Source organism: Mauremys mutica, unplaced genomic scaffold (assembly GCF_020497125.1).
Source record: "Mauremys mutica isolate MM-2020 ecotype Southern unplaced genomic scaffold, ASM2049712v1 Super-Scaffold_339, whole genome shotgun sequence".
Taxonomy (NCBI): Eukaryota; Metazoa; Chordata; order Testudines; family Geoemydidae; genus Mauremys; species Mauremys mutica.
In genome coordinates this window covers 39,239-66,978 of record NW_025423358.1, presented here as the reverse complement: position 1 = coordinate 66,978, position 27,740 = coordinate 39,239, and the positions used below count along the sequence as shown (strand labels likewise).

The following is a 27,740-nucleotide window of genomic DNA, read 5'->3' as shown; positions in this document are numbered from 1 at the left end:
GTCCGGCCACGGGGCTGATCCCAGGCGCCCCCAAAAGACCCGCGGGGGGAACACGGGGGGGCCTGCAGCGACGGGGACGGGCCCGGGGGCGGGGTGCAGCGTGGGGGGGGATCCTATGGGGGCGGGGCCTGTAGCGCAGGGAGCCCGGGGGGGCCGGGGGGGGGGAGGAGGCCTCGAGGGGTTGGGGGACCTGGGGGGCCCATAGGGCCCGGGCGGGGGCCGGTGTGTGGGGAGCTGGGGGGCGATGGGGGGAGGGGGCAGCGCTCTATGGGGGCCCGTTGGGGCGGGGGAGCTATGGGGGGAGGGGGCGATGGGGACCGGGGGACTATAGGGGCCCGTTGGAGCCGGGGGGGCGATGGGGCGATGGGGGCTATAGGGCCCGGGGGGGGATGGGGGGAGGGGGCGATGGGGGCTATAGGGGCCCGTTGGGGCCGGGGGGGCGATGGGGCGATGGGGGCTATAGGGCCCGGGGGGGGATGGGGGGAGGGGGCGATGGGGGCTATAGGGGCCCGTTGGGGCCGGGGGGGCGATGGGGGGAGGGGGCGATGGGGGCTATAGGGCCGGGGCGGGGGGGCGATGGGGGCCCGTTGGGGCCGGGGGGGCTATGGGGGGAGGGGGCTATAGGGCCCGGGGGGGGCGATGGGGGGAGGGGGCGATGGGGGCTATAGGGCCCGGGGGGGGGGGCGATGGGGGCCGGTCTCGCTCTCACCCGCTCGCTCTGCCCGTGGCGGACTCCGGGCCGGGAGCAGCGAGACGCGGGGCCAGAGCGGCGCGCGGGACCATAGAGCGGGCGGGGCTGCGCGGCGGGAGGGGCCCGGGCCCGGGCCCGGCCGCTCTGGGCTCCCGTCTCGCTGGTTCCGGCCCGGGGCTGGCGCGGGGGGGCTCGGCCGGAGGGGGAACAGGGAACCCCCGGAACAGCCCCGCCCCCGGCCGGCGCGTGCGAGCTGCGGGCGGGGCTCGGTCCGGGCTCGCGGCACAGACTGACCCGAGGCCGGCCCCGGGAGCCCCCAGCGAGCGGCCCGGCCCGGACACGGCCCCGGTTCCGCTCCCGGGTCCCGGCCCCGCTGGGCGCCGACTCGGACCCGCCCGGTTCGCCGCCGCCGGGACCAGCGGAGCCCCCGGCCCGGAGCCCGAACCGGCCCCGAGCTCGGCGGGGGGGGTCAGGCCGGGGGTGATTAACCCTTCCCGGCCCGTCACCGCCCCCGCCGGGCGCCCAACAGCCCGCCCGCCCCGCACACTCCGGCTCCGGGCCCCACCCCCCCACACACTCCGGCTCCGGCCCCCCCCCCCCCAGACCCGCTCCGGGCCCCACCCCCCCACACACTCCGCCCCCCCGCCACTCCGGCTCCGGGCCCCGCCTCCCCCGCACACAGTTCGGAGCCCCCCCGCACACTCTGGGGCCCGCCCCCACCCCCACTCCGAGCCCCTGCCCCCCACCTCCACCCTCTGGGCCCCACCCCCCACCAGGCCTTGCCCCCCCCACTCCAGGCCCCACCCTCTGCCCCCCACACTCCAGGCCCTCCCCCCCCAGACCTGCTCCAGGCCCCACCTCCAACCCCCTCCAGGCCCTGCCCCCCCACACTCCAGGCCCCACACTCCAGGCCCCCCCTTGCCCCCCCACTCCACAGTCCAATAGAAACACGCGAATCCTCTTTATTTTGGCAAAAACAACTCCAGAAATTCTTCAGCATCGGGTGCCAGAATCTGTGGGGGGGGATGTCCCGGGGGGCCAGGGAGCTGGGGGGGGGAATGTCCCGGGGGGCAGGGAGCTGGGGGGGGAATGTCCCGGGGGGCAGGGAGCTGGGGGGGGGAATGTCCCGGGGGGACAGGGAGCTGGGGGGGGACAGGCAGCCTGGGTCACGGGGGAGAATGACGATGGTGGGGAGTGGTAACGAGAGCACTGGGCCCCCCCCTCAGTAGGTGCTGGGGAGGGGCGGGGGGGTTAGGTCCCCAGCCCATGCTGGCGGGGGGGGGCTCCTAGCCCTGCTGGGGGGGTCAATCCCCATGTTCATTCAGTCCCAGCCCCCAGGCCTCCTACACTGGGGGTGACGGGGAGCTGGGCCGCTCCCATGGGAGGCCATTCACCCCCCACTCCAGCCCAGTCAGTGCCGGCCAGGGGCCCCCATGGGGCACAGGGGCAGGAGGCTGGGGGCCGCGAAGGAGGTGGGAAGGAACGACCCAGGAGGAAGGGGTCACATGTAGGGGTCCGGCCCCCTCGGTCTGCATGGGGGGGGCTGGGGGCAGACTACGGGGGATGGGCCCCTAGACGGGCCGTGCGCCCCCCGTGTGCATGCTGAAGTACTCGGTGTAGCCGTTGGCGGGGTGCAGCTGGGGGGCCTGTAGCTGGTACGGGGGGGGCTGGCTCTCGCCCCCCGGGGGGGGTTTCAGCAGCACGTGGGGCCTGCTCAGCTCTGATGTCGTCACCACGCAGCTCGGGGTCGTGGTCCGCTCCGCTGGCGTCTCCTCCACCTGCTTACGGGCCTGGGGGCAGAACCGGGGGGTCAGTGCTGGGGGCACAAGCCTGGGTATACGGGGACCCCCCCCTCAGCGCTGGGACCTGGCCCCTCTGGGGCGGGGGCTGGTTGGCGGGGACCCCGCTGGGGCGGGGCAGGGGGCTGGTTGGCGGGGCAGGGGGCTGGTTACCAGGAACCCCGCTGGGGTGGGGGCTGGTTACCGGGGACCCGGCGGGGCAGGGGGCTGGTTACCGGGGACCCCTCTGGCACAGAGCAGGGGGCTGGTTACCAGGGACCCCGCTGGGGCGGGGCGTGGGGCTGGTTACCGGGGACCCCACTGGGGTGGGGGGCTGGTTACCGGGGACCCCGCTGGGGTGGGGGCTGGTTACCGGGGACCCTGCTGGGGCGGGGCAGGGGGCTGGTTACCGGGGACCCCGCTGGGGCAGAGCAGGGGGCTGGTTACCGGGGACCCCGCTAGGGCGGGGGCTGGTTACCGGGGACCCGGCGGGGCGGGGGGCTGGTTACCGGGGACCCCTCTGGCACAGAGCAGGGGGCTGGTTACCAGGGACCCCGCTGGGGCGGGGCGGGGGGCTGGTTACCGGGGACCCCACTGGGGTGGGGGGCTGGTTACCGGGGACCCCGCTGGGGCGGGGCGGGGGGCTGGTTACCGGGGACCCTGCTGGGCCGGGGCGGGGGGCTGGTTACCTGCCAGCCCCCTGGCACAGAGCAGGGGGCTGGTTACCAGGGACCCCACTGGGGCGGGGCGGGGGGCTGGTTACTGGGGACCCCGCTGGGCTGGGGAGACAGGCACAGGGGAGACAGGCACAGGGAGAAGCCGGGAGGGGCCGCTCGCCCAGCCCCGTCTCTCACGTTGGCGGCGCCCCGCACCGGGCCCTGGGGGATGGAGAAGAGCTCGGTGAAGTTGGGGACGGAGTCGCTGATGAAGGTCACGTTGCCGTAGACGTGGTGGGGGAACTTGGGGCCGGGCGCCGCCTCCTCCACGATGCCGATCTGCGAGGTGCGCACGTGGTACGGGAAGTTCTTGTTGGCCGCTGAGGGGCGCGTCATGATCTGTGGGGGGAGGAGGGGTCAGTGCTGGGGAGTGGGGCCGAGCCCCCGGGAACCCCCACCCCCACCAGACAGGAGCTCGGCGCACGCTGGGGGCAGGGGGCTCACCGGGGGAGGACGCCTGTTCTGTGACCGGTGTCGCTCACGGCCACTCCGGGTTAGGGGTACGCTCGCCACAGGCCCCCGTGCTGGACGTTTTTCTCCCCCCGTGTCCCTAGGGTCCAGCTCTGGCACCCTCTGGAGTGGTGCCCACACGGCGCGGTACAAGGGGCACCACCGACTCCCCCCACCCTCGGTTCCTTCCTGCCGGGAACGCCGACAGCAGGGCCGGCCGGCGGGTCGTGGGACGGGCGTGAGCAGCATCTCGAAGGACACGCGTCAGGGAACAGGTCACCGTCCTTTGCCAGCGTCTGTTCCCGGTTAGCGACTCCCAGGCAGTGCCACCGGCGGCGGGTAGGAGCTCATGGACGTGTGGATTGGAACACACCTCTGCCGAGCCCAGCGCTGTCCCTGGCCTGCTGGGTGACGGGTAATGCGCCGGGAACGTGTTGTGACAAAGTGGGGGGGTTTCTTGGGTTTTCTGTGTTTCCCAGGGGGCTGCATGCAGGGGTGGGGGCTCAGTGTCCCGGGTGTTGCTGGTTAACGAGGGGAGGGGAGAGGGAGTTTGTTGGTGCACAGGGACCGGAGAGGGACTTGGGACCCCGGCCCGGCCTGGAGGATGGAGACCCCAGCGACCGGTGACCTGGTGACCCGGAGACCCAGCTCAGGAGTCGCAGCCGGTTCTGGCCAGTGGGGACAATGGGCTGCGGGGAGAGGACCCCGGTGCCCTGCCCAGCCGGCTCCAGCCAGAGGGGCCAGAGGGGGGCGGAGAGCAGAGGAGACCCAGGCCCCGGTTTACGACCCTGTTTCCCTGGAGAGGAGACAATGGACAGAGGGGGCCTGGGGCCGGGGGTATCGGAGGCCCAGCTGGGAGCAGGGGGGCTCTGGGCTGGAGGGGGAGCAGGCAGAGCCCCCCTGGCTGCAGGGGGACTGGGATGTGCTGGGCTGAGGGAGGCCAGGCCTGAGGCCGGAGAGTTTCCTGTGCTGGGTTCAACCCCCAATAACCCTCCTGTGTTACGCTGGCTGAGAGTCGCTCCGGGCTAGAGAACAGGGCGGGGGGATCATCCCTTTCAGGGGTGAGGAGGCCCTGGGGGGCCCAGAGCAAGGGGACTCCCTGGGGGGCCCACGGCAGAGACAGACGTGCTGAGGCTCAGAGAGGTGCGGCTCCAGGAGGTGGAGGGGCCTGACCCCGAGGGAGAGGGGACCCCTGAGAGAGGCTGTCGCACTGAAAGGGGCACCCCCCAAGGACCGCACGGGGCCACCAGTGGGCTCGATCTGTGAGTCTGAGACATGTCCTGGGCGGGGACGTGCACCAGGGAAGCTGCCGAGGACACTTGTGATCTGGTCGAGTGGCCTTTCAGCAGCGGCAGCGGCTGGGCCGGGGTCTGCCCAGGACGATCTGCGAGGACACCGGGAGCCCCTTCCTCCCGCCCGCTGTCGCGATGAGGAGCTGGGTGGGCCTGTGGAAGGGCTCGGTACGCTCCAGGGCGTGCAGCCGCCGAGTGCGGCGGGGCCGGAGCACCGGCAGAAGGACGTCCGGGCCGGCGTGGAGAGAGGACACCTCCTTCGGCAGGAAGCCGGCGGGGGGGCAGGGGCGGTCGCAGCTGCACCATGTCCTCGTAGAACAGCGTCTATGGTGGCTCCAAGGTCCTGGCTTCAGCTGTGGCCCTCATCTCCCGACGTCACTGCCACAGGGCAGGCGACTCTCCACCACAGGTGGAGCCCGTAGGCTGGGAGGCCTGGGGGCCCGGCGGGGACCAGACCGAGGGCCCGTTGAGGGACCAGGTTCCGAACCGGTGGGACGAGCGTCTGGAGGCCCCTTAGGAACCTGACCGACCTCTCGTGCGAGAACCCCGATTCCCCGGCCCGGCCGCGGAGGTGAAAGGCCGAGATGGCCGCTGGACGATCCCTGATGGGAGACAGGCCTAGGCCCTGGCTCTTTGGGGGGGTGGGGCAGCGATGCTCCGATGCCCAGCGGGAGAACCCCGTGCACTGCGCCGGGCAAGTGGCTCTCGTGGAAGGCTCTCTGCTGTCCCGGGGACCTGCTGCCGCTCCCCAGAGCAGGTCCGTTCCTCGTGGTTCGGCCGCGCCGCGAGGCGAGGTTTGGGGCAGGAGAGGTCTGGGCAGTTGGGTAGCGACCAGGGGGCAGCTACTGCCAGATCCATCATCGTGCCGAAGCAGCGTGGGCGCGGCCACACCGGGGCGACCATGACGACCCGCGCTCTGTCCCCCTTGATCTTGGACGGGACCCTGCTGAGCGGGAACGTGAACACCAGGTCCCCCGACCACGACAGGGGAAAGGCGTCTGAATACTGCCTGCGACGTGGGGGGCAGGACCCTGTGGCCCCCCCAGGACCCCGCTGGGGCGACTCGCTGGGGGAAGCGCACGGAGGGCAGAGGAGGCTGAATGCTCCAGGGAGAGACCCAGGAGGTGAAGCCGTGGGAGCTTCTTGCCCTGCAGACAGGCTGCTCCGAGGGAGAGGAGGCTCCCCAGGGTCCTGCCCGGCTCGGTGGGGAGCAGCTCCAGAGCAGCGCCCGGGGACGCCGGGACAGGGGTCACAGGGCCAGGATGGGTCTGGCCCCCCTTGGCCGTTGGAAGCAGCAAGTGACGGGAGTAAAGCCCCTTGCGCGTGTGGGGTGCAGGAGCTCCCGCCCGCAGAAGGCCCGTGAGGGGTCCCTGAAGGGGGGTGGGGGTGAGGCCAGGGCTCGCGGGTGCCGGCGCCGGGCCGGGAGGGAAGGGAAGGGACCCGGCGGCTGGAGAAGCGGTGGGGAGCAGCTCGCCCTCCAGACGCCGCTGGGATGGAGCTGGGCAGGCCGGGCCGAGGGCTGCTGGCTCTGACGGCGCCTGTAGGCTTCGCTGCGGGCCCCGCGCCGGGCTGGCAGCCCCAGCCCGTCCAGCTCCGCGCACAGGCCCGGCTGGGACGAACAGCGAAGGGAAACGATCTAACCGTGAGTAACTGCACAGGCGAAGTTCTCCCCGAGCCGACCCGGACAAGGAGCTTTGCCAAGCAGGGAACGTTCCAGCACCGGCACTGGCGGCAGGAAGGAACCGGGGGGGGCACCGGGGGTGCCCCTTATACCGCACCAGGTGGGCACCAGAGCCAGGAAACGCCCGGCACCGGCACGTGGCGAGCGCACCCCTAATGCACGTGGGCAGGAGAAGTGGGGGGGAGCTCGGGGGCTCACCAGGAACACGGCATGAGCATACGGGTGGGTGGGGGGCTGGCCGAGGGCACCGGGGGGGCTCACCAGGAACACGGCGTGCACGTAGAGGTAGGTGGGCAGTTGGGGGGACATGGGGGGCACAGCGGGGCTCACCAGGAACATGGCATGCACGTACAGGTGGGGGGGACTGGCGGGGGGCACGGGGGCTCACCAGGAACACGGCATAAGCGTACGGGTGGGTGGGGGGCTGGCCGAGGGCACCGGGGGGGCTCACCAGGAACATGGCGTGCACGTAGAGGTAGGTGGGTGGTTGGGGGGGACATGGGGGGCACAGGGGGGCTCACCAGGAACATGGCGTGTGCATACGGGTGAGGGGGGGCTGGCGGGGGGCACGGGGGCTGACCAGGAACACGGAGTGCGCGTACAGGGGGGGGGGCATGGGGGGGCACGGGGGCTCACCAGGAACATGGCGTGCGCATACGGGTGGGTGGGGGGCACAGGGGCTCACCAGGAACACGGCGAGCACGTACAGGTGGGGGGCACAGGGGCTCACCAGGAACACGGCGTGCGCGTACACGTGCAGAGCACGGGGGCTCCCCAGGAACACGGCGTGCGCGTACGGGGGGGCTGGCAGGGGGCACGGGGGCTCACCAGGAACACGGCGAGCATGTACAGGTGGGGGGCACAGGGGCTCACCAGGAACACGGCATAAGCGTACACGTGCAGAGCACGGGGGCTCACCAGGAACACGGCGTGCGCGTACAGGGGGGGGGGGGGCTGGCAGGGGGCACGGGGGCTCACCAGGAACACGGCGTGCGCGTACAGGTGGGGGGGCTGGCGGGCACGGGGGCTCACCAGGACCACGGCGTGCGCGTACGGGGGGGCTGGCGGGGGGCACGGGGGCTCACCAGGAACACGGCGTGCGCGTACAGGTGGGGGGGCTGGCAGGGGGCACGGGGGCTCACCAGGAACACGGCGTGCGCGTACAGGTGGGGGGGCTGGCAGGGGGCACGGGGGCTCACCAGGAACACGGCGTGCGCGTACAGGTGGGCAGGGGGCACGGGGGCTCACCAGGAACACGGCGTGCGCGTACAGGTGGGGGGGGGGGCTGGCAGGGGGCACGGGGGCTCACCAGGAACACGGCGTGCGCGTACGGGGGGGCTGGCGGGGGGCACGGGGGCTCACCAGGAACACGGCGTGCGCGTACAGGGGGGGGGGCTGGCGGGGGGCACGGGGGCTCACCAGGAACACGGCGTGCGCGTACAGGTGAATTCCCAGCTGGATCCCGTTGACGATTTTCTCGCGGGCCCAGCGGGGGATGCCGAAGTTGGCGCTGAGCGCTGTGACCGGCACCGCGAAGAACCTGCAGCGAGGTGGGGGGGTGAGTGCACAGAACTCCCCCCACCCCAAACCAATCCCCTCCCCCGGCTACCCCCTCCCCAAACCAATCCCCTCCCCTGGCTCCCCCCACCCCAAACCTATCCCCTCCCCCTCCCCCGGCTCCCCCCACCATAAACCTATCCCCTCCCCCTCCCCCGGCTACCCCCTCCCCAAACCAATCCGCTCCCCGTGCTCCCCCCACCCCAAACCAATCCCCTCCCCCGCCCCCGGCTCCCCCCTCCCCAAACCAATCCCCTCCCCCTCCCCCGGCTCCCCCCTCCCCAAACCAATCCCCTCCCCCTCCCCGGCTCCCCCCTCCCCAAACCAATCCCCTCCCCCTCCCCGGCTCCCCCCTCCCCAAACCAATCCCCTCCCCCTCCCCGGCTCCCCCCTCCCCAAACCAATCCCCTCCCCCTCCCCGGCTCCCCCCTCCCCAAACCAATCCCCTTCCCCACCCCGGCTCCCCCCTCCCCCAACCAATCCCCTCCCCCTCCCCGGCTCCCCCCTCCCCAAACCAATCCCCTCCCCCTCCCCAGAGCCTGAAGCCCCCCCGCAGCCCTGCCCCAGTGGCGGCTGGCCCTGGCCCCAGTGCATTGTGGGGGCCGTGCACTCACCAGAGGGTGTAGGCAGCGAAGAAGGGGACGTAGAAGGGCTGTTTTTCGGGGCACTGCTTGAGCGTGGTGAGCACAGCGTAGCAGAACCAGACGTAGGCCAGGAACTGCAGCGCGATCAGCCCGTAGCCGGCCGGCGACTCGTACGTGTACAGCACCTGCGCAGGGTCGAAGAACTGCCCCCCCCACCTGGGTCAGCGCCCCAGGGCCCAGCGCGGGAGTGGGGCTCTGGGGTGGGGTCCCGTCCCATCCTGGGGGCTACAGGGAGATGGGCCTGGGGAGGGGGGTGTCCCAGGGAGAGGGGGACAGGCTCGGGGGAGGGGCCTGGAGGGGGTCCCAGGGTCCGGGAGGGTCTGGGGGTCCCAGGGTCTGGGAGGGGGCCCAGAGGGGGTCCCAGGGTCCGGGAGGGTCTGGGGGTCCCTGGGTCAGGGAGGGGTCCCAGGGTCCGGGAGGGTCTGGGGGTCCCAGGGTCTGGGGGGGGTCCCAGGGTCCGGGGGGGTCTGGGGGTCCCCGGGTCAGGGAGGGGCCCAGAGGGGGCCCAGGAGTGGGGGGTCCCGGGGGGTCTCACCTCGGCCTCGTAGATGAAGAGCACCACGTGGGTGATGGTGTAGAGGGTCATGTACACGGAGAGCTTGATGGAGCCCGTGTGGCTGATCCGGCCCCTGGGGGGGAACCATGAGCTGGGACCCCCCCGCCTCCCTGCCCCCCCCTCGCTGCCCCCCTCCCCCTTGCTGCCCCCTTCACTGCCCCTCCCCATCACTGCGCCTCTCACTGCCCCCTTGCTGCCCCTCCCCCTCGCAGCCCCCCCTCACCGCCCCTCCCCCACTGCCCCCTTCACTGCCCCTCCCCCCACTGTGCCCCTCGCTGCCACCCCTCCCCTTCACTGCCCCTCCCCGCCCCTCCCCCTCACTGCCCCCTTCACTGCCCCCCCTCACTGCTCACCTGCCCCCAACCCCTCCCCTCACTGCCCCCTCCCTGCCCCTCCCCCTCGCTGCCCCCCGAGGCTCCGGCGCCTGCCCCCCGGCGGTACCTGGTGACGGTGAAGCCCTTCCCCAGCAGGATGAGCATCAGCAGGAAGACGAGGAAGCTGACGGAGAAGAGCAGCTTGGCTGGGGAGAGAGGGGGGATGAGCCAGGGCCTGGGGGTGACCCCCCACGTGCCCCCAGCCGCGCTCAGTCACCCATCCCCAGCCACACGGGACCCCGCGACCCACAGTGCAGGCCCGGGACCCGGCCGGAGCCCCACTGCCCCGGGGGAAACCCGGGCCCATCCCCCGGCCGACCGTGGGGCGCGGCCGGCCTCTGGCCGGGTCGGGGGGGCCCAGCTCCGGGTGCGGATCCAGCCACGCGGCCCCCAGCCCAAGCCCAGACGGGAGGTCCCCTCCCTGCCCTGCTCCAGGCCCCGGTGGTTCAGCCCGGGACAGCGCCAGCCCCTCTGGCGTCGCTGGGGGGTCGTGTGCGGCTGGTGCCTCCCCACAGCCCCCAAATCTCTCCCACGGCGGCTCCCCCGGCTGCACCCGCCCGGCACCCACCCAGGATCTTGAGGCTGCCGTTCCCGACGCCGTCGCAGGCGTATTGACCCCAGTAAATGCAGAAGAACAGCAGGCTCAGCACTGGGGGGGGGAGGAGAGAGACAGTGAGTGAGGAGCCCCCCCCGCCACCCCCAACCCAGCATCAAACCCCAGACCTCCAGTGCCCCTCACTCCCGACCCGCAGCCCCCTGCTCCCCCAACCCTGCCCCCCCAGCCCTGCCAGTGCCCCTCACTCCCCACCCGCAGCCCCCTGCTCCCCCAACCCTGCCCCCCCAGCCCTGCCAGTGCCCCTCACTCCCGACCTGCAGCCCCCTGCTCCCCCAACCCTGCCCCCCCAGCCCTGCCAGTGCCCCTCACTCCCGACCCGCAGCCCCCTGCTCCCCCAACCCTGCCCCCCCAGCCCTGTCGGTGCCCCTCAGTCCCAACCCGCAGCCCCCTGCTCCCCCAACCCTGTCCCCCCAGCCCTGTCGGTGCCCCTCAGTCCCGACCCGCAGCCCCTGCTAGCCCAGCCCTGCCCCCCAGCCCCGCCGATGCCCCTCACTCCCGACCCGCAGCCCCTGCCAGCCCAGCCCTGGGCTCCCACCAGCCCCACCGGTGCCCCTCACTCCCGACCCGCAGCCCCAGCTCAGACTCACCCTCCACGCCGGCCGCCGTCATGAACATTTTGTAGGTGGTGTGGAGCAGCTGGCGTCCCTTGAGCAGATCTGAGGGTCGGGGGGGTTAGCGAGGGGCTGGGGGCCCTGAACTCTCCCCCGCAGGATGTGGCTCCCCCTCCCGTCCCCTCTCCTCCCCTCCCGCACTTCCACCTCTGGGGGGGGGGGGTCATCCCAGATCACAACCAGCCACCAGGGGGGAGGAGTCACCCCCACCTCCCCCAGACACAGGGGCCCCACGAACAGAGCCCCCCATTCCGGGCTTGATCCCCCCACCCCTAGTTACGGCCCCCCAGTAAAAGCTCCCCCACCCCCCCAGGACAAAGACAGTGACTCCCCACCCCCACCCCCCCACACGGCCCCCAGCACTCACAGCCAAAGTAGCAGGAGATGAGGAGGATGAGGAGGAAGATGAGGAGGAAGGTGATGTCTGTCTCCAGGATCCCTGGGGGGGGGGGGAGAGGGGTTAGGAGGGGCGCCCCGGACAGGAGAGGGTTAACCCCACACCTGGGCGGCGTAAGTCCCGCCCCTCAGACCCAGCTGGGCAGGGTATAAAAGGGAGCAGCCCAGGCAGGCAGCTCATTGTGGGCTGACCCCCTGAGGGGAAGGACCCTGGGTGGAGGCGGCAGCCCCAGGGAATCACCTGCACCAAGGAGCCGGGAGACCCAGGTGCCCCCAGCCGGCAGCAAGTGACCCAGGGAGGGTGCGTGAGCGGTACCTCCCCGCTCCACCACTGCCAGGGCCCTGGGTGGAGGCCCGGTGGAGTGGGGTGGGCCCGGGCCCCCCTACCTGGGCTGTGGTGGCCCCTTCCTTCCCCCTGGGTGCTGGCCACGGGGCCACACTGCGGTTACACTGACTCTGGCCGCTAGGCTGCGCTGCCCCAGGGTCCCCGGCCTCTGGGCTCTCCTGCTTTCAGCTGCAGGACTGTCAGGGAGACGGTGGTATCGCTGCCCTGGCGTCCAGACCCCCCCCCGCTCCCTGGGCAGGAGACATGGAGGGGCAAAGGGCACCTGTGGGGCAGACCTGCGGGGCCAGCAAGCTCTGCCCCCCAGCTCCTCCCCCGCTGCCCCCCACCCCCGGCCGAGGACCCACCAAACTCGTCGGCAGAGAAGTGCCGGGTCCAGAAGGATTTGCCGTTGGTCAGGATCATCTCGTACTCCAGCTCCAGCCCATCGCCCTGTGGGGAGAGGTCAGAGGTCACAGCTGGGGGGGGGCATGGCTGGGGGGTTGGGGGGGAGGGTTCATGGCCAAACTCACCCCACACTTGCTGAGGGCCACATACCACCAGCGCTCACGGACCGAGCGGAAGCTCCGGCCGCTGGCGCAGCTCAGGTACCGCACGGAGTCCTGGGTCAGCACCTGGGGGTGAGACGGGGGGGCAGAGAGAGGAGATGCAGGGGGCATCGGAGCCAGTGTGGGGGTACCCGTGTGCCCGTCTGTCCCCCCAGTCCTCAGGCCAGACGCCTCCCACGGGTTCCTCCTCGTGCCGGGGCGGGGCCCGCCCCAGGGCTGAACTTCTTCCCTCTCCGTTCGCACTGCGTGAACGGGCTGCGGGGGGACCCTGGGGGTGATGGGGCCCTTACCGGGCACCCCGACCAGGCGTTCGGTGTGGGGGGCTGCGGGGGGACCCTGGGGGTGATGGGGCCCTTACCGGGCACCCCGACCAGGCGTTCGGTGTGGGGGGATGTGGGGGGACCCTGGGGGTGATGGGGCCCTTACCAGGCACCCCGACCAGGCGTTCGGGGTGGGGGGCTGCGGGGGGACCCTGGGGGTGATGGGGCCCTTACCAGGCACCCCGACCAGGCGTTCGGGGTGGGGGGATGTGGGGGGACCCTGGGGGTGATGGGGCCCTTACCTGGCACCCCGACCAGGCGTACTGCGTGGTGAGGTTAATGACCTGGTTGTTTTCCGGCCGGATCACTGACTCTTTCATCAGGCAGTCCTGGGGGGGAGTAGAGGGGTTAGCACTGGAGACCCCCAGCCCCCCGGAAACCCACTGCAGTGAAGAGAGTTGCTAACGAGTGCCCCCTCGTTAATGAACGTGGGGGGGGGTGACAGACTCCAAGGCAGAAGGGACCATCTAGCGCAGGGGTAGGGAACCGATGGCACACGTGCCGAAGGCGGCACTCGAGCTGATTTTCAGCGGCACTCACTCTGCCTGGGTCCTGGCCACCGGTCCGGGGGACTCTGCATTTTAATTTAATTTTAAATAAAGCTTCTTAAACATTTTGAAAACCTTATTTACTTTACATACAACAATCGTTTAGTTCTATATTATAGACTTATAGAAAGAGCCCGTCTAAGAACGTTAAGGTGTACGACCGGCCGGCGAAACCTTCAATCAGAGTGAATAAATGGAGACTCGGCCCAGCACTGCTGAAAGGTGCCGACCCCTGACCTAGCGTGACCTCCTGTAGGACGCAGCCCTGGAGCCGCTCTCTCAGCCCGGCTGGACTGACGGCCTCCCCCCGGGGGGGCGGGGGGGGGTTACCTGTTCTGGGCCTTACTTCGGTCCGGATGGGTCTAGCGCCACGTACGGCCGACGGTCTCTGCCCTGCACGGCACAGCGAGGTGACCCCGCACCCACCTCGCCAGTATCTACCCCTCCCCCGAGCTTTAGCCGGCTGCAGCCGGGGGGTGGGGGGGGTGATCCGGGCCACTGGTGCAGGGCCAAGAACTGAGCCCTGCGGCCCCACTGGAAACCCACCTGCGCGAGGACGAATCTCTGACAGTGACGGTTTGAGACCGTTATTAACCCAGCTAACGAGCACTCAGTTCGTTTGATATCGTTCTAGGTCGACCGCCTGACAGGATCTATCACAGCAACACCGTTAACTTTCTCCACCAACGCGTACGTCTCACACAACAGCCGGGCAGGCTCGACAGTCCGTGACCCCGTGTGGATTTGCATTAATTCTATTACGCTCCTTTTGTCCTTCATTAATCGAGTCCCATCTCAGCCGCCCGTTTGCTGGCCCGGGATCAATGCCGGGCCAGCAGGGCTAAATTACCCGGCTCAGCCATTGACCCTTTTAAAATCCTGGCACAACATTTGCTTCCTTGCAGTCGTCTGGAACTTCCCCAGGGCCCCAAGACTGATTGAAAACAAAAACCAACATTAATGGTCCAGCAAATGCCTCGGCCAGCTCCTTTAACACTCTTGGATGCAAATTACCTGCACCTGCCGATTTAAACATGTCTGACGTAGCAGCTTCTGTTTAACATCATAAGAACATAATAGCTGCCACCCTGGCGCAGGCCCTGGTCTGGCTAGCTCAGTACCCTGTTTCTGACAGCGGGGAATGAACAGAACAGGGCAGTTATCGAGTGGGCCACCCTTCTTCCACTCCCAGTGCCTGGCAGCCAGCGGCTTAGGGACACCCGGAGCATGGGGGTGCATCCCCGACCATCATGGCTAATGGCCACTGATGGACCAACCCTCCATGAACTTATCTAGTTCTTTTTTGAACCCTGTTATGCTTTTGGCCTGTACAACATCCCACAGCAAGGAGTTCCACGGGTTAATAGTGCACTCAATGAAAAACTACTTCCTCTTGTGCATATTATACCTGTTGCCTACTCATTTCATTGGGTGACCCCTGGCTTTTGCATCCCTGCCTTGTCCTCTCTTTTCCAAGGTGAACAGCCCGAATCCTTTCAGTCTCTCTCCATGAGGAAGCCGTTACATCCCCTCGATCACCTTTCTTCCCTTTTCTGAACCTTTCCCCGTCGCACTGCGTCCGGTGCTGAGCGCGGACGCCCAGATCTGTACACAGCACTGCAGGCGCGGGCGCGCCATGGATGAGTTCAGCGGCATTATGATATTTTAGCTTATTTCCTATCCCTTTCCTAATAGTTCCCAACATCCTGGTCGCTTTTCGGCGGCTGCTGCACACTGAGTGGATGTTTTCAGAGAACGATCCACAGTGACTCCAAGATCTTTCTGGAGTGGGAACAGCTCATGTAGACCCCATCGTGGTGTGTGTAGAGTTGGGATGGTGTTTTCCAATGTGCATCACTTTGCACTTATCAACGTTGAATTTCATCTGCCATTTTGTTGCCCAGTCACCCAGTTCTGTGAGATCCCTTTGTAGCTCTTCGCACTCTGCCTGGGACTGAACTGGCTTGAGTAGTTTTGTGTCATCTGCAGATTTTGCCACCTCACTGTTTACCCCTTTTACCAGATTATTGACGAATGTTGAACAGCACCGGTCCCCGCACAGAGCCCTGGGGGACCCTGCTATTTACCTTGTTCCATTACGAAAACTGACCCTTTCTCCCTCCCCTTTGTTTCCTGTCTTTTCCGATACACGAAAGGGACCTGCCCTCTTATCCCACGGTTGCTTAGTTTGCTTAAGAGCCTTGGGGGAGGACCCTTGTCCAAGGCTTTCTGAAAGTCCACGTACGCGATAGCCACTGGCTCCCCCTTGGCCACGTGCTTGTTGACCCCACTCAGAGTTCTAATAGATTGGTGAGGCGCAATTTTCCTTCACAAAAGCCATGTTGATTCTTCCCCAACGAATCGTGTTCATCGTGTGTCTGACAGTTCTCTTCTTTTACTATAGTTTCTACCAGTTTGTCTGGTACTGAAGTCAGGCTCACTGGCCTGTAATTGCCGCGATCGCCTCTGGAGCATTTTTTGTTTTTTAATCCGTGTTACGTTAGGTATCTGCCAGTCAGCTGGGCCAGAGGCTTAGTGAAGTGATGTTCTACATGCCACACTTAGCAGCTCTGCAGTTTCACCTCTGACTTCCTTCCGAACTCTGGAGTGACCATCTGGTCCTGGTTCTTTACAGATGTTCGGCTGCGTGTGCGTGTTCTCCCTGTGCGCTGCCTACTCACCACCCTTCATCCTGACCTGATCTGGGGGTCGGGGGGTCAGTGTGTTCCTGTTATCCTTGGGGAATGGTTCTGTACCATCCCCGCCAGCGGGGGGGGGGCATCCTGGCACCGCTCGCCAGCGGGGGAGGGGCCCTGGCACCGCTCGCCAGCGGGGGAGGGGCCCTGGCACCGCTCGCCAGCGGGGGAGGGGGTCTGGCGGGGGGGGGCCCTGGCACCGCTCACCAGCGGGGGAGGGGGTCTGGCGGGGGGGCCCCCTGGCACCGCTCACCAGCGGGGGAGGGGGTCTGGCGGGGGGGGGCCCTGGCACCGCTCGCCAGCGGGGCTGGCGGGGGGGGGGGCCTGGCACTGCTCTTCTGGAGTTCGCTCACACCTGACTTTTGCTCTCTCAGCAACACCTGCCCCAACCGTAGCTCAGGCCTCTGGCGCAAGGGCCGATGGCCCAGGCCTCTTCCTGCCACACGTCCCAAAGCTCCTCTAGTGACACCTCGATCCGGGCCAGGTCCCCAGATCTGTCACCGGGCAGGAACGGCTCCGCTGTGGCACTCGCCCTCGCACCCTCTGCAGTGCAGAGCGACGGAAAGAATCCAGCTCGTTTCTCTGCAACGGCCTCGTCCTCCTGGCGTGGCGCTGGGCCCCTCGCTGAGCCGCCCCCACGGCCTGTCCGCAGCCTCCTGCGTCGCAGGCACCCAACACAAACTGACTGCTCGTGTCACTGGCCGTGCGCGCTGCTCCCCGTCTCCCCACGTTTCACAGGCGCCTTTTGCCTCTAACGGCCTCCATCACCCTGCGGCCGCCTTGGGGCCATTCTCTTGCGCCTCCTCCTGTCTCTTCTGCTTTCAGGGAGACCCGCAGCTGGAGCCTCGAGGCCGGTGCCCCCACGTGGCTTTCTGGCTTTACCCTGGCGGCTGCTCTTCGGCGCCTGTCAACGAGCATCCTCGGTTTTGGGTCGTTCCCCTTTTTAAAGTTAAACGCTGCTGGGAGGTTTCTTTGGTGTTTTCCCACCGCCGTTCGAGGACGCGAAATGTCATTACAGGCTGGTCACTGTTACCGAGCAGCTCCACGTAGGAGTGAATCAGGAATTGCCTCTCCCCTTGTGGTCCCCGCCTCGCTGCTCCAGGAAGCAGCCATTGGGGTGTCTAGACACATTCTCAGTAAATGTCGCATCGGGGCACGTGGCACAGTCAATCAGAAGACACTAGTGGAACAGTCACCACGTGATGAGACTGCGGGGTCCCTGGCCTCTGTTTGCCGGATGCTGGGAATGGGCGACAGGGGCTGGATCACTCCATGATTCCCTGTTCTGCTCACTCCCTCTGGGGCACCTGCCACTGGCCACTGTTGGCAGCAGGACACTGGGCTGGATGGAGCTTTGCTCTGACGGACTATGGCCGCTCTTATGTTTTTCCCACAATGCAAAACAGAAATATTTATTGAACACTTCTGCCTCTTCTGCATTATTACAGCTAATTAATTGTACCATTTCCACCTGGTAATGGACTAATACCAATGTCAGGTTCTTTTTGTTCCTAATATATTTCAACTCCTTGTTTTCCTTAACTCTGCTGGCCATAGATTTCTCCTTCTCTCTCTTGGCTTCCCTTATCAATTTTCTACAATTCCTAACATCTGATTTATAGTCATTATCCCCATACTTCTATTTGTTACATATTAAATTTTTATAGCTGCCCTCACATCCCCTCTAAACCGTCAGCCCCCCAGCTCCACCCTGTGAGCTCCGGGCAGGGTGTCCCAGGGAGACGGATCTCGAGGGCAGCTTGCACCATCTTTGGGAACAAGGCACCCTCTGCCGGGCTGCAGCCCACAGCCGGGTTCGCTAGCTGCCTGGAGCCCTGGGCAGGAGGTGCTTCGTTAGCAGAGAGCAGTGCCTGTTCCAGCAGAACCGTCCCTCAACCAGAGCCCAAAGCTCTGTCACTCACTCGCCTAGCGCCCACCGCACCACCCCCGTCCTGCCCCCTTTGTCCGTCTCTCTCCAGGGCCCTGGGTGCCAGGTGTCCATGTGCGGACGAGTGGCTTGGCTGTTGTCTTCTCGCTGCTCTCCTGATATGGGGATTGAGGCTTGAACAGCTGGGCAGCACCCCCAGCCCCCCACCTGCATGTGAGCCTGCCTGAGAACCAACGAACACACACACACACACGCACGAAAACAAGGTACCAATGAGGCAGTCAGAGGCTTCATGCAAATCTTACCAAAAATACCCACTTCGGCCCAGGGCCATGTTCATTTTCTCTCTCTAGCTTTCGCGCCCTGCAGAAGGCTGGAAGGTCTCCCTAGACACACACACACACCCCCAAACAGCCCAGACCCCCCTGTCCTCTGACCTTGTTCCCCTGCTTGTAGACGGCTGGCCATTGCGATGGGTCATCAAAGTACAGCAGGATATTCTCACAGCACTTGGCCTGCAGGACAGAAGCCGCTGGTAAATAGGGGAGCCAGGCTCAGCAGGGACCCAGGCGTCCGGGCGACCGGACTGGCACTCACCTCTGGGTAGCGGAACCGGAAATCCAGGCGTCCATAGTCGGAGAGGAAGCAGAATCGGGTCAGGAACACCCAGTCCTGGAAAGGCAGGGAGAGGCCTGGTAATGGGGGTGGCAGGGAAGGGCCAACACCCCCCCCCCATGAGCAAAGAGGGGAAGGGGCTCACCCAAGGTCACAGAACCCAGGAGTCCTGGCTCCCAGCCCCCTGCTCTGACCACCAGACCCCGCCCCCCTCTCAGAGCCTGGTAGAACCCAGGAGTCCGAGCTGTCACCCGACACCCAGTACAGGATCAGGTCACCAAGGTGCTGCTTAGCAAGACAATAGCATCACCATGACGACCAGGCCTCCCCCCCATGCTAGGCCCGACCATTGGGGGCAGGCAGCCTGGGGGTGTGGGGGATGGGGATAGGGGTAGAGGAAGTGATGGGGTGGGGTCTGGGGGGGGTCAGGGAGTGATAGGCTGGGGGGGTCCCAGGGTGGGGGCCATGGGGCTTGTTTTTGACCCGGCCACGCTGCCCCCCCCCACCCCCTCTCATTCTCATGCTCCAGGTTTCCACGGCAACTGCGCTGCAGGCTGAAGAAGGCAGAGAAACTAAGAATGAGCCGGAAATTGGGGGTGGGGAACCCAGCCCCCCCACTGCCCCCCCAGCCCCCCTACTGCCTTGCACCCTATAGCCTCCTCACCCCACTCAGCCTCCCAACCCCCCCACTGCCTCGCAGCCCCACAATCCCCCCACAACACCCCACAGCTCCCCACCCCTATAACCCCCCCTCCCCCTCCCCCTCCACAACCCCCTTTAGCCCTGCTCCCCCCAGCCCCCCTCTGGCTCAAATACCCCCCTGTCCCCCCGCCCCCTCAGCCCCCCTCTGGCTCAAATACCCCCCTGTCCCCCCAGCTCCCCCCCAGCCCCACCCCTCCTCTGCCCCCCAGCCCCTCTCTGGCTCAAATACCCCCCTGTCCCCCCGCCCCCCCAGCCCCACCCCTCCTCTGCCCCCCAGCCCCTCTCTGGCTCAAGTACCCCCCCGCGGCCCAGCTCCCCGCCCCCCCGGACACGCGATATGAACAGTGACTCCCCCGGTCGGGCCGGGGGGGGCAGCTCTGCTGAGACCCCCCCCCGTTACTGACGCAGTGATCGGGGCTGGGGGGTGAATGAAGCCCCCTCCTCCCTCACCGCAGCCAGGACCCTCGCCAGGCACCAGCCCCCCCGCCCCCCCGCTGTGTGAATTGGGGGCAAAGGCCCGGGGGGGGCAGGATCCATCCCCGGCCGGGGCCATCGGCCCGGTCCCCGCAGCGGCGGCGCGGGCAGCCGGGCCGGGTCGGTCCCGCACCCACCTCCTTGGTGCTGATGTTCCCGGTCACGTACTTGGCCCCGCAGCCCGCGGGCAGCAGCAGCAGCAGCAGCAGCGGGAGGGCGGCCAGGAGCCCCCGGGCCCCCCCGGTCCGGCCCCCGGTCCGGCCCCGCTCCATGTCAGCCCGCCCGGTCCGGCCGCCGGCTCGCCCCTGCGCGCTGCGATTAAAGACACAGACCCCCCCCCCTCCCCAACCGGGCTGGTGCGGAGCCTGGCTGGCAGGGACTGCCCCCCCCAAAACCCACCCCCAGCCAGGGACTGCCCCCCCGAACTCCTCCGAACCCCCCCAGCCAGGGACTGCCCCCCGAACTCCCCCAACCCCCCCAGCCTCCCAAACCGACACCCCCAGTCAGGGACTGCCCCCCCGAGCTCCCCCAACCCCCCAGACCCTCAAACCGACACCCCCAGCCTCCCAAACCGACCCCCCCAGCCAGGGACTGCCCCTCCGACCCCCCCCAGCCGCCCCCCCCGCCCCCCCCGCCCGGGACGGCCCCCCGAACTCCCCCAACCCCCCCCGACACTCAAACCGACACCCCATGCCTCCCAAACCGACCCCCCAGCCAGGGACTGCCCCCCCGAACTCCCCCAACCCCCCCGCCCCTCAAACCGACACCCCCAGCCTCCCAAACCGACCCCCCAGCCAGGGACTGCCCCTCCGAACCCCCCCAGCCTCCCAAACCGACCCCCCCAGCCAGGGACTGCCCCCCTCCGAACTCCCCCAACCCCCCAGCCCCTCAAACCGACCCCCCAGCCAGGGACTGCCCCCCGCACCCCTCCGAACCCCCCCCCAGCCAGGGACTGCCCCCCCAAAACCCCCCACCAGCCAGGGACTGCCCCCCAAACTCCCCCAACCCCCCCAGACCCTCAAACTGACCCCCCCAGCCAGGGACTGCCCCCCCAAAACCCCCCACCAGCCAGGGACTGCCCCCCAAACTCCCCCAACCCCCCCAGACCCTCAAACTGACCCCCCCAGCCAGGGACTGCCCCCCAAACCCCTCCAAACCCCCCCAGCCTCCCAAACCGACCCCCTAGCCAGGGACTGCCCCCCCAAACCCCCGAACGCCCCCTGAACCCCTCCCAGGAAGGGACTGCCCCCCCAAACCCCTCCAAACCCCGCAGCCGGGGACTTTCCCCCAAAAAAGAACCCCAACCCCACCCCCAGCCAGGGATTGCCCCCCAAACCTCTCCACCCCCCAAAACCGACCCCCCCCAGCCAGGGACTGCCCCCCAAAACCCACCCTGGCCCCCCAAACACTCCTTAGCCCCCCCAAAACCCACCTCCAGCCAGGGACTGCCCCCCAAACCCCCCTAGCCCCCCCAAACACTCCCTAGCCCCCCCAAAACCCACCCCCAGACCCTGGTGCTGCCATTGGCTGTGGTTCCTGGCCAATGGGAGCTCCAGGAGTGGTGCTTGGGGCGGGGGCAGCGTTCGGAGCCCCCTGGCTACCCCTCTGTGTAGGAGCTGGAGAAGGAACATGCCGGCTGCTGCCTGGATCCCCGTTGCCCGGTCAGCTGTGCCGGGGGTTCCGGTTAAAAACCGGACATCTGGTCACCCTGCGGTCAATGCACAGCCCAGCCTGGTCAGCCAGAGCCCAGCCAACCTGCCAGGACCCCACGCTCAGGCTCCGTCTGTCTGATCTCCATGGTCAGAGCCCAGGACCCCCAACCTCTCTCAGGCCTCGGGCTCAGCTTCCCTGCCGAGGAGGGGGGGGATCCAGGGGCTGGCATCGTCCCTTGAGCTGGGTTGGGTCCAGCCCCTTCCCTCCCCTCCCTTCCCCCATGTCTGTGAGTCTGGCCGGAGCGCAGAGGAACCCCTCTCCCCCACTGGGCAGGGGAAACTGAGGCACACCCAGGACTCAAAAATACGACAGAAAATTCCCACTTTGTTCCTCCCGCCCCCGCATCTGCTGCTGCGGGAGCAGGTGGCCCCTGCACACGGGCTGCGGTTTTCCTGCCTGCAGCATGCTGGGTCCTGTCAGCGGAATCGCAAGCTGCAGCGGGAAGACAGGGCCCAGCAAAGGAGAAGTGAAAGGGGCTGCAGCTGGGGACTATGCAGGATTCCCTTGGCCTCTTCCCGGGATGCATCACCCCTCCCCACAGGTGCTACCCGGCCCCCTCAGAGATGGCAAGGGAGGAGTGGGCCTTGGCTCCGGAGCAGTGGGGCCCACAGCAGCGGGGAGCGGCGTGTGGGGGAGGAAGCTCTCCCAGGGGCAAACCCATATGTCAAATCCCCTCTTCTGTCTGTCCCCCAGCCACTGCTCTGTCGAGTGCTTCCTCCCTCCCTCGGTCATGGCAACACAGAGCACTGCACAACCGTCCCCTCCCAGAGCCAGGGAGAGAACCGAGGTGTCCTGGCCCCCATCCCCACCTCCGGCTCTAACCCACCAGACCCCACTCCCCTCCCAGAGCCAGGGAGAGAACCCAGGAGTCCTGGGCCCCATCCCCACCTCCGGCTCTAACCCACCAGACCCCACTCCCCTCCCAGAGCCAGGGAGAGAACCCAGGAGTCCTGGGCCCCATCCCCACCTCCGGCTCTAACCCACCAGACCCCACTCCCCTCCCAGAGCCGGGGAGAGAACCCAGGAGTCCTGGGCCCCATCCCCACCTCCGGCTCTAACCCACCAGACCCCACTCCCCTCCCAGAGCCGGGGAGAGAACCCAGGAGTCCTGCCCCCTTGCTGTGGGCCTTTCTGCAGCAGTTGTCCCTAGCTCCGTGCAGCTGTAACCCCACTGAGCGTCAGCCCAAAATGTGACTGAAAATGATACTCCCAAGCACTTCCTCATTCAAAGTCTCAGACGCCTCCTTGGCAAAACTCCCAGCACCCCTCACTGCCTCCTCCAGCAAGGAAGAGAGACGGACAGTGCCGTGGGGCTCAGCTCAGAGCCGGCCGGGATCCTGAGCCATTCGCCAGCCCTGCGCCGGGGAGGGAGGGAGCCGGAGGCCTGGGACACACCAGGTGAGAACCATCCCCCGGTGGTACCACAAACAACCTGGGGCTGCTGGGAATGAGACAGGAGTTTGCAATGGGGTCAGGGCTAGAACCCAGCAGTCCTGAGTCCCAGCCCCGCCCCCCTGCTGTAACCCACAAGATCACATTTCTCTCCCAGAGCTGGGAGAGAACCCAGGAGTCCTGGCTCCCAGCCCCCTCTAATCCAGCAGACCCCACTCCCCTCCCAGAGCTGGGAGAGAACCCAGGAGTCCTGGCTCCCAGCCCCCTCTAATCCAGCAGACCCCACTCCCCTTCCCAGAGCCAGGACAGATGCCAAGATCCTGCCCCCCACTCCGGGGCGTCCTCATTCAGTCTGTGAGGCCCCCCAGGTCCATGTTCTCTGTCCCAGGCAGTTCAGAGCAGAGGCTCACGCTGACCGTCTGGTTCTAGGTCTCTGTGACAGTGTGGAGAGTCCCCAGTCCCCGGGGAGGCAGGATGAGCCCCGAATTTCCCCTGCTGGCCTCACTGCTGCTCCTCATGCCCGGGGCGGTTGCCTATGGCTTCAGGAACTGTATCCAGTCCATGGAGAACCCGTGCAGCTTCCGGTGCATCCAGCGCTTCCTGAAGGACATAATCAGCGCGGTGGGCGACCTGCCGCCCAATGCCACGTTCATCAACATCTCCCACAACTTCATCAGCTGCCTGCCTGTGGCCAGTTTCCGCCACCTGCCACACCTGCAGCAGCTGCAGCTGGTCTGTAACCGCCTGGAGACGATCGAGGACTGGGCCTTCGAGAACCTTGGTGCCTTGCACACGCTCAACCTGTCCAACAATCACCTGGCCAGCCTGTCCGAAGGGGCCTTCCGAGGCCTGGGGAACCTCACCACCCTCTCCCTGAGCAATAACCCCCTGAGCACGATCCACCCCCGTGCCTTGCAGCCCCTGGGCAGCCTCCGCACCTTGGACCTGTACTCCTGCCACCTGGTGAGCTTCGCCGACGTGGCCTGCAGCCTGCAGGGGCTGAGGAGACTGCGGGTGCTGAACCTGTCCCGCAATAGCCTGCGTTCTCTCAATTCCAGCTGTCCACTCCCCCAATCCCTCTCCATCCTGCATCTGTGCAACAACTCACTCCGGGCCGTGGATGGCGGCGGCCCGCGGCTCCTGCGCCACATCAGGAGCCTGGACCTGTCCTACAACAACATCTCCGACGTCACGTCCTTTGCTGGCGCCGAGCTCCAGAACCTCAGCTACCTGCTGCTGAAGGGGAACCCCTTGGATGTCTTCCACCTTCTCAACGTGTCCAGCCTGCGGCCTCGCAGCCTGGACTACTCCGGCCTGCACTTAGGCAACGACGGTGTGAGCAAGGTCTGCCAACGCTTGGACAAGCACCAGCTCAGGCACCTCCGGCTGCAGAGCAACAACATCCAGGAGCTGAGGAATGTGTCCTTCTCCCTGTGCCCGCCGATCCGGACTCTGGACCTCTCGTGGAACAAGCTCCGGTGGCTGGACTGCGTGGACAGGTGGCAGCGCAAGCCTCTGGAGAGCCTGGTGGTGGAACATAACCTGCTGAACCGACTTAGCAGCTGCCAAGACTCCTCCTCTTTGGAGACGTTGCAGAATATCAGCTTCCGCTACAATCGCATCCTCTCAATCAAACACTGGGCATTCAGATACGCCCCCAACCTGCGCGTCCTGCGCCTCAACATCAACACCATCGCCTACCTGGACAAACACGCCCTGAGGGGGCTGCACGACCTCACTGAGCTGCGGCTGGACAACAACCTGCTGACCGACCTCTACCGGCCCAGCTTCGCCGACCTGCTCCGGCTCCAGACCCTCAACCTGCGCAATAACCGCGTCTCCATCCTCTTCCCCATGGTCTTCGGGAACCTCCGCCAGCTCCAGATCCTGGACCTGGGCGGCAACAACATCCGCAACCTGACCAACAAGTCATTCAGCGGGCTCAGCCGCCTCTCCAAACTCTACCTGGATGGCAACTGCATCAAGAGGATCAGCAGCGACATTTTCTGCCCGGTGCAGGCCACGCTGGAGGTGCTGGATCTGACAGGCAACAGGCTGCAATACATCACCAAGACACAGCACAAGAGCCCGCCCTTCAGGCACCTGCACAGACTCTATGACCTCAAGCTCCAAGCTCAGCAGCCCTACGGCATGAAAATCATCCCCCCCAAGTTCTTCCAAGGCCTGGCCGCCCTGCGCTCCCTCTACCTGTCAGAGAACAAGCTGCTCTCCATCTCCCCGGACGCCTTTGACGACCTAACCCAGCTGCAGTACCTGAGCTTGGCTGACAGCTGCAATGGCATGCAAGATCTGCCGCCCGGGATCTTCAAAAACCTCCGCCGCCTGCAGAAACTGAACCTGGAGAACGCGGGGCTGCACTCGCTGACGCTGGAGGTCTTCGGGAACCTCAGCAACTTGAGCTCGCTGCTGCTGGCCAAGAACCAGCTGCAGACCGTCAACGTGAGCGTGGCCAACGCGCTGGCCCTGCTCAGGTACCTGGACCTGCGGAAATGCCCCCTGAGCTGCACCTGCGAGAACCTGTGGTTCCAGAGGTGGCTGACCAACCGGCGGGTGCAGGTGGTCTATCTCTACAACTACTCGTGCGACTCCCGCCAGCAGCTGGGCTACGTCTACAGCTTTGACACACACGTCTGCTTCCTGGACGTGGGGCTGTACCTCTTCTCCGTCACCACCCCGGCGCTGCTGCTGCTCATGCTGCTGCCCCTGGTGTACCACCGCGCCTACTGGCGGCTCAAGTACCATTTCTACATCCTGCGCTCCTGGGTGAACGACCGCTGGAGGAGGCAGGACGGGGAGCACTTCCAGTACGATGCCTTCGTCTCCTACAACTCCGCCGACGAGGGGTGGGTGCTGGAGCAGCTGGTGCCGAGCCTGGAGAGCTGCCAGGGCTCCTTCCACCTCTGCCTGCACCACCGGGACTTCGAGCTGGGGAAGAGCATTGTTGACAACATCGTGGACAGCATCTACAACAGCCGCAAGACCATCTGCGTCATCAGCCGCAGCTACCTGCAGAGCGAGTGGTGCTCTCTGGAGATCCAGCTGGCCAGCTACCGGCTCTTCGAGGAGCTCAAGGACGTGCTGGTGATGGTGCTCCTGGAGGCCATCCCCGACCGGGAGCTGTCCGCCTACCACCGCATGAGGAAGGTGATGCTCAAGAAGACCTACATCTGCTGGCCCCCGGAGCCTGCGGCCCAGAGGCTTTTCTGGACCAAGCTCCGGAAGGCTCTGAAAGGCAGCTACACAGAGGAGGAGGAGGAAGAGGAAGAGAAGCCGCTCCTGGAGTCCACATCCCAGCTTGGCTAAGGAAATGGGAGTTTCCAGTGGTTCTATCCCACTGCCAAGCCCCTACAGCCCACCACTTCCCCTGTCGCCAGCAACTTCCCCACCTCACAACCTCTAGCGCCCACAGCAAGCAGCCCGCCAGGCTCTGTCTCCGGGTCCCTCCACTGGCTTCCCTGGGAGTAAGAGCCTCCCGCCCCCCCCCCCCCCCCAGGCCTCGTGGCCTCGCGAGTGACAGAACTGGGCAATGGGCCCAAGCCCATTCATCTCGGGGCACACTGGAAGCAACAGCACTAGAGGAACTTGTAGGTAAATTCTGACCTGGGATGCGGGACGGCCAGGACTGCAGGGAGGAAGGGAGCAGAATTCCCTCAGACAGCTGAGCTGTCCTCAGAGTGCTCCAGACAGGAACTAATTAACCCCCCCCACCCCCACCCAGGAGGTGTCACATCCCTGTTCTATGGAGGTGACTTCTACAAGGTCACCCAGCCAATCTGGGGCAGAGGACTCCTGGAGCCTCCTGCTCTAACCACCAGCCCCCACTCCCCTCCCAGAGCCGGGGTGAGAACCCAGGAGTCCTGGCTCCCAGCGCCCCCTGCTCTAACCACCAGCCCCCACTCCCCTCCCAGAGCCAGGGAGACAACCCAGGAGTCCTGGCTCCCAGCGCCCCCTGCTCTAACCACCAGCCCCCACTCCCCTCCCAGAGCCAGGGAGAGAACCCAGGAGTCCTGGCTCCCAGCCCCCCCCTGCTCTAACCACCAGCCCCCACTCCCCTCCCAGAGCCGGGGAGAGAACCCAGGAGTCCTGGCTCCCAGTCCCCCCTGCTCTAACCACCAGCCCCCACTCCCCTCCCAGAGCCGGGGAGACAACCCAGGAGTCCTGGCTCCCAGCGCCCCCTGCTCTAACCACCAGCCCCTACTCCCCTCCCAGAGCCAGGGAGAGAACCCAGGAGTCCTGGCTCCCAGCCCCCCCTGCTCTAACCACCAGCCCCCACTCCCCTCCCAAAGCCAGGGAGAGAACCCAGGAGTCCTGGCTCCCAGCCCTCCCTCCTGTTCCTTCCATCTGGGAATTCAGTCTCCCTCAGCCGGGCCCCCTAAGCTTCCAGGCCGGGGTGGGGGACGGAAATGGACCCTGCTGTGTGGGTCGGAAGCTTGTCTCTCTCCCCACAGAAGCTGCTCCAATAAAAGATCCCTTCCCCCACCCTCTCTCTCTAATCTCCTGGGACCCACAGGCAGCTGCTGTAGGACACTCGCTAATGCAGCCTGCGGGGGACAGAGACAAACTCCCCAGGAGGAGCAGGTGGGCCGGGGCCCAGGCAGCTTCTGGCCAGGAGCGGCGAGATCTGCTCCCTCCCTACCTGGGCACCCGGAGGACACAGGCAGGTGCGGGGTCAGGCACCAGGGGCTGTGCATGGCAGCTCTGCGAGAGGGGGCGAAGGGGGCTGGATCCATGGGGGAAATCCAGGGGCTGGGGGGGGTCAGGCACCAGGGGCTGTGCATGGCAGCTCTGCGAGAGGGGGCGAAGGGGGCTGGATCCATGGGGGGGTCCAGGGGCTGGGGGGGTCAGGCACCAGGGGCTGTGCATGGCAGCTCTGTGAGAGGGGGTGAAGGGAGCTGGATCCATGGGGGGGATCCAGGGGCTGGGGGGGGGGGTCAGGCACCAGGGGCTGTGCATGGCAGCTCTGTGAGAGGGGGCGAAGGGGGCTGGATCCATGGGGGAGATCCAGGGGCTGGGGGGGGTCAGGCACCAGGGGCTGTGCATGGCAGCTCTGTGAGAGGGGGCGAAGGGGGCTGGATCCATGGGGGGGATCCAGGGGCTGGGGGGGGGGTCAGGCACCAG

The 27,740-nt window shown here is 67.0% G+C and overlaps 2 protein-coding genes across 3 annotated transcripts; one reads left to right on the top strand and one right to left on the bottom strand.

The window, feature by feature from the left end:
* Positions 1-1,785: 1,785 nt before the first annotated feature.
* On the bottom strand, positions 1,786-19,795 carry TMEM145 (transmembrane protein 145). Of its 2 annotated transcripts, none has more exons than XM_045001599.1 (15): positions 19,634-19,795; positions 18,303-18,377; positions 18,143-18,220; positions 12,816-12,902; positions 12,218-12,319; positions 12,053-12,137; positions 11,334-11,405; positions 10,943-11,011; positions 10,308-10,388; positions 9,807-9,885; positions 9,345-9,438; positions 8,780-8,952; positions 8,028-8,148; positions 3,324-3,524; positions 1,786-2,481 (listed from the first exon to the last, which is right to left on the bottom strand). In XM_045001599.1, exons 1-15 carry the CDS (start codon positions 19,766-19,768, stop codon positions 2,263-2,265), a joined length of 1,671 nt encoding a protein of 556 aa, XP_044857534.1. In that variant the 5' UTR covers positions 19,769-19,795; the 3' UTR covers positions 1,786-2,262. The 2 variants fall into 2 exon arrangements, with proteins under 2 accessions (XP_044857534.1, XP_044857535.1); XM_045001600.1 differs by lacking the exon at positions 19,634-19,795 and adding an exon at positions 18,466-18,539.
* A 2,438-nt stretch (positions 19,796-22,233) lies between these two features.
* LOC123361596 (toll-like receptor 13) lies at positions 22,234-26,513 on the top strand. The gene is made up of 2 exons (XM_045001598.1): positions 22,234-22,607; positions 23,031-26,513. Exon 2 carries the CDS (start codon positions 23,076-23,078, stop codon positions 25,923-25,925), a length of 2,850 nt encoding a protein of 949 aa, XP_044857533.1. The 5' UTR covers positions 22,234-22,607; positions 23,031-23,075; the 3' UTR covers positions 25,926-26,513.
* Positions 26,514-27,740: the final 1,227 nt, after the last annotated feature.

Excerpts from the sequence above, each read along its gene's own strand:
- TMEM145 (XM_045001599.1), bottom strand. The coding sequence starts at position 19,768 with ATGGAGCGGGGCCGGACCGGGGGCCGGACCGGGGGGGCCCGGGGGCTC. Across the intron at positions 12,138-12,217 it reads TGGCCCTCAGCAAGTGTGGG|GGCGATGGGCTGGAGCTGGA; the intron begins GTGAGTTTGGCC and ends CTCTCCCCACAG. Across the intron at positions 9,439-9,806 it reads AAGGGCTTCACCGTCACCAG|GGGCCGGATCAGCCACACGG; the intron begins GTACCGCCGGGG and ends GTTCCCCCCCAG.
- LOC123361596 (XM_045001598.1), top strand. The coding sequence starts at position 23,076 with ATGAGCCCCGAATTTCCCCTGCTGGCCTCACTGCTGCTCCTCATGCCC.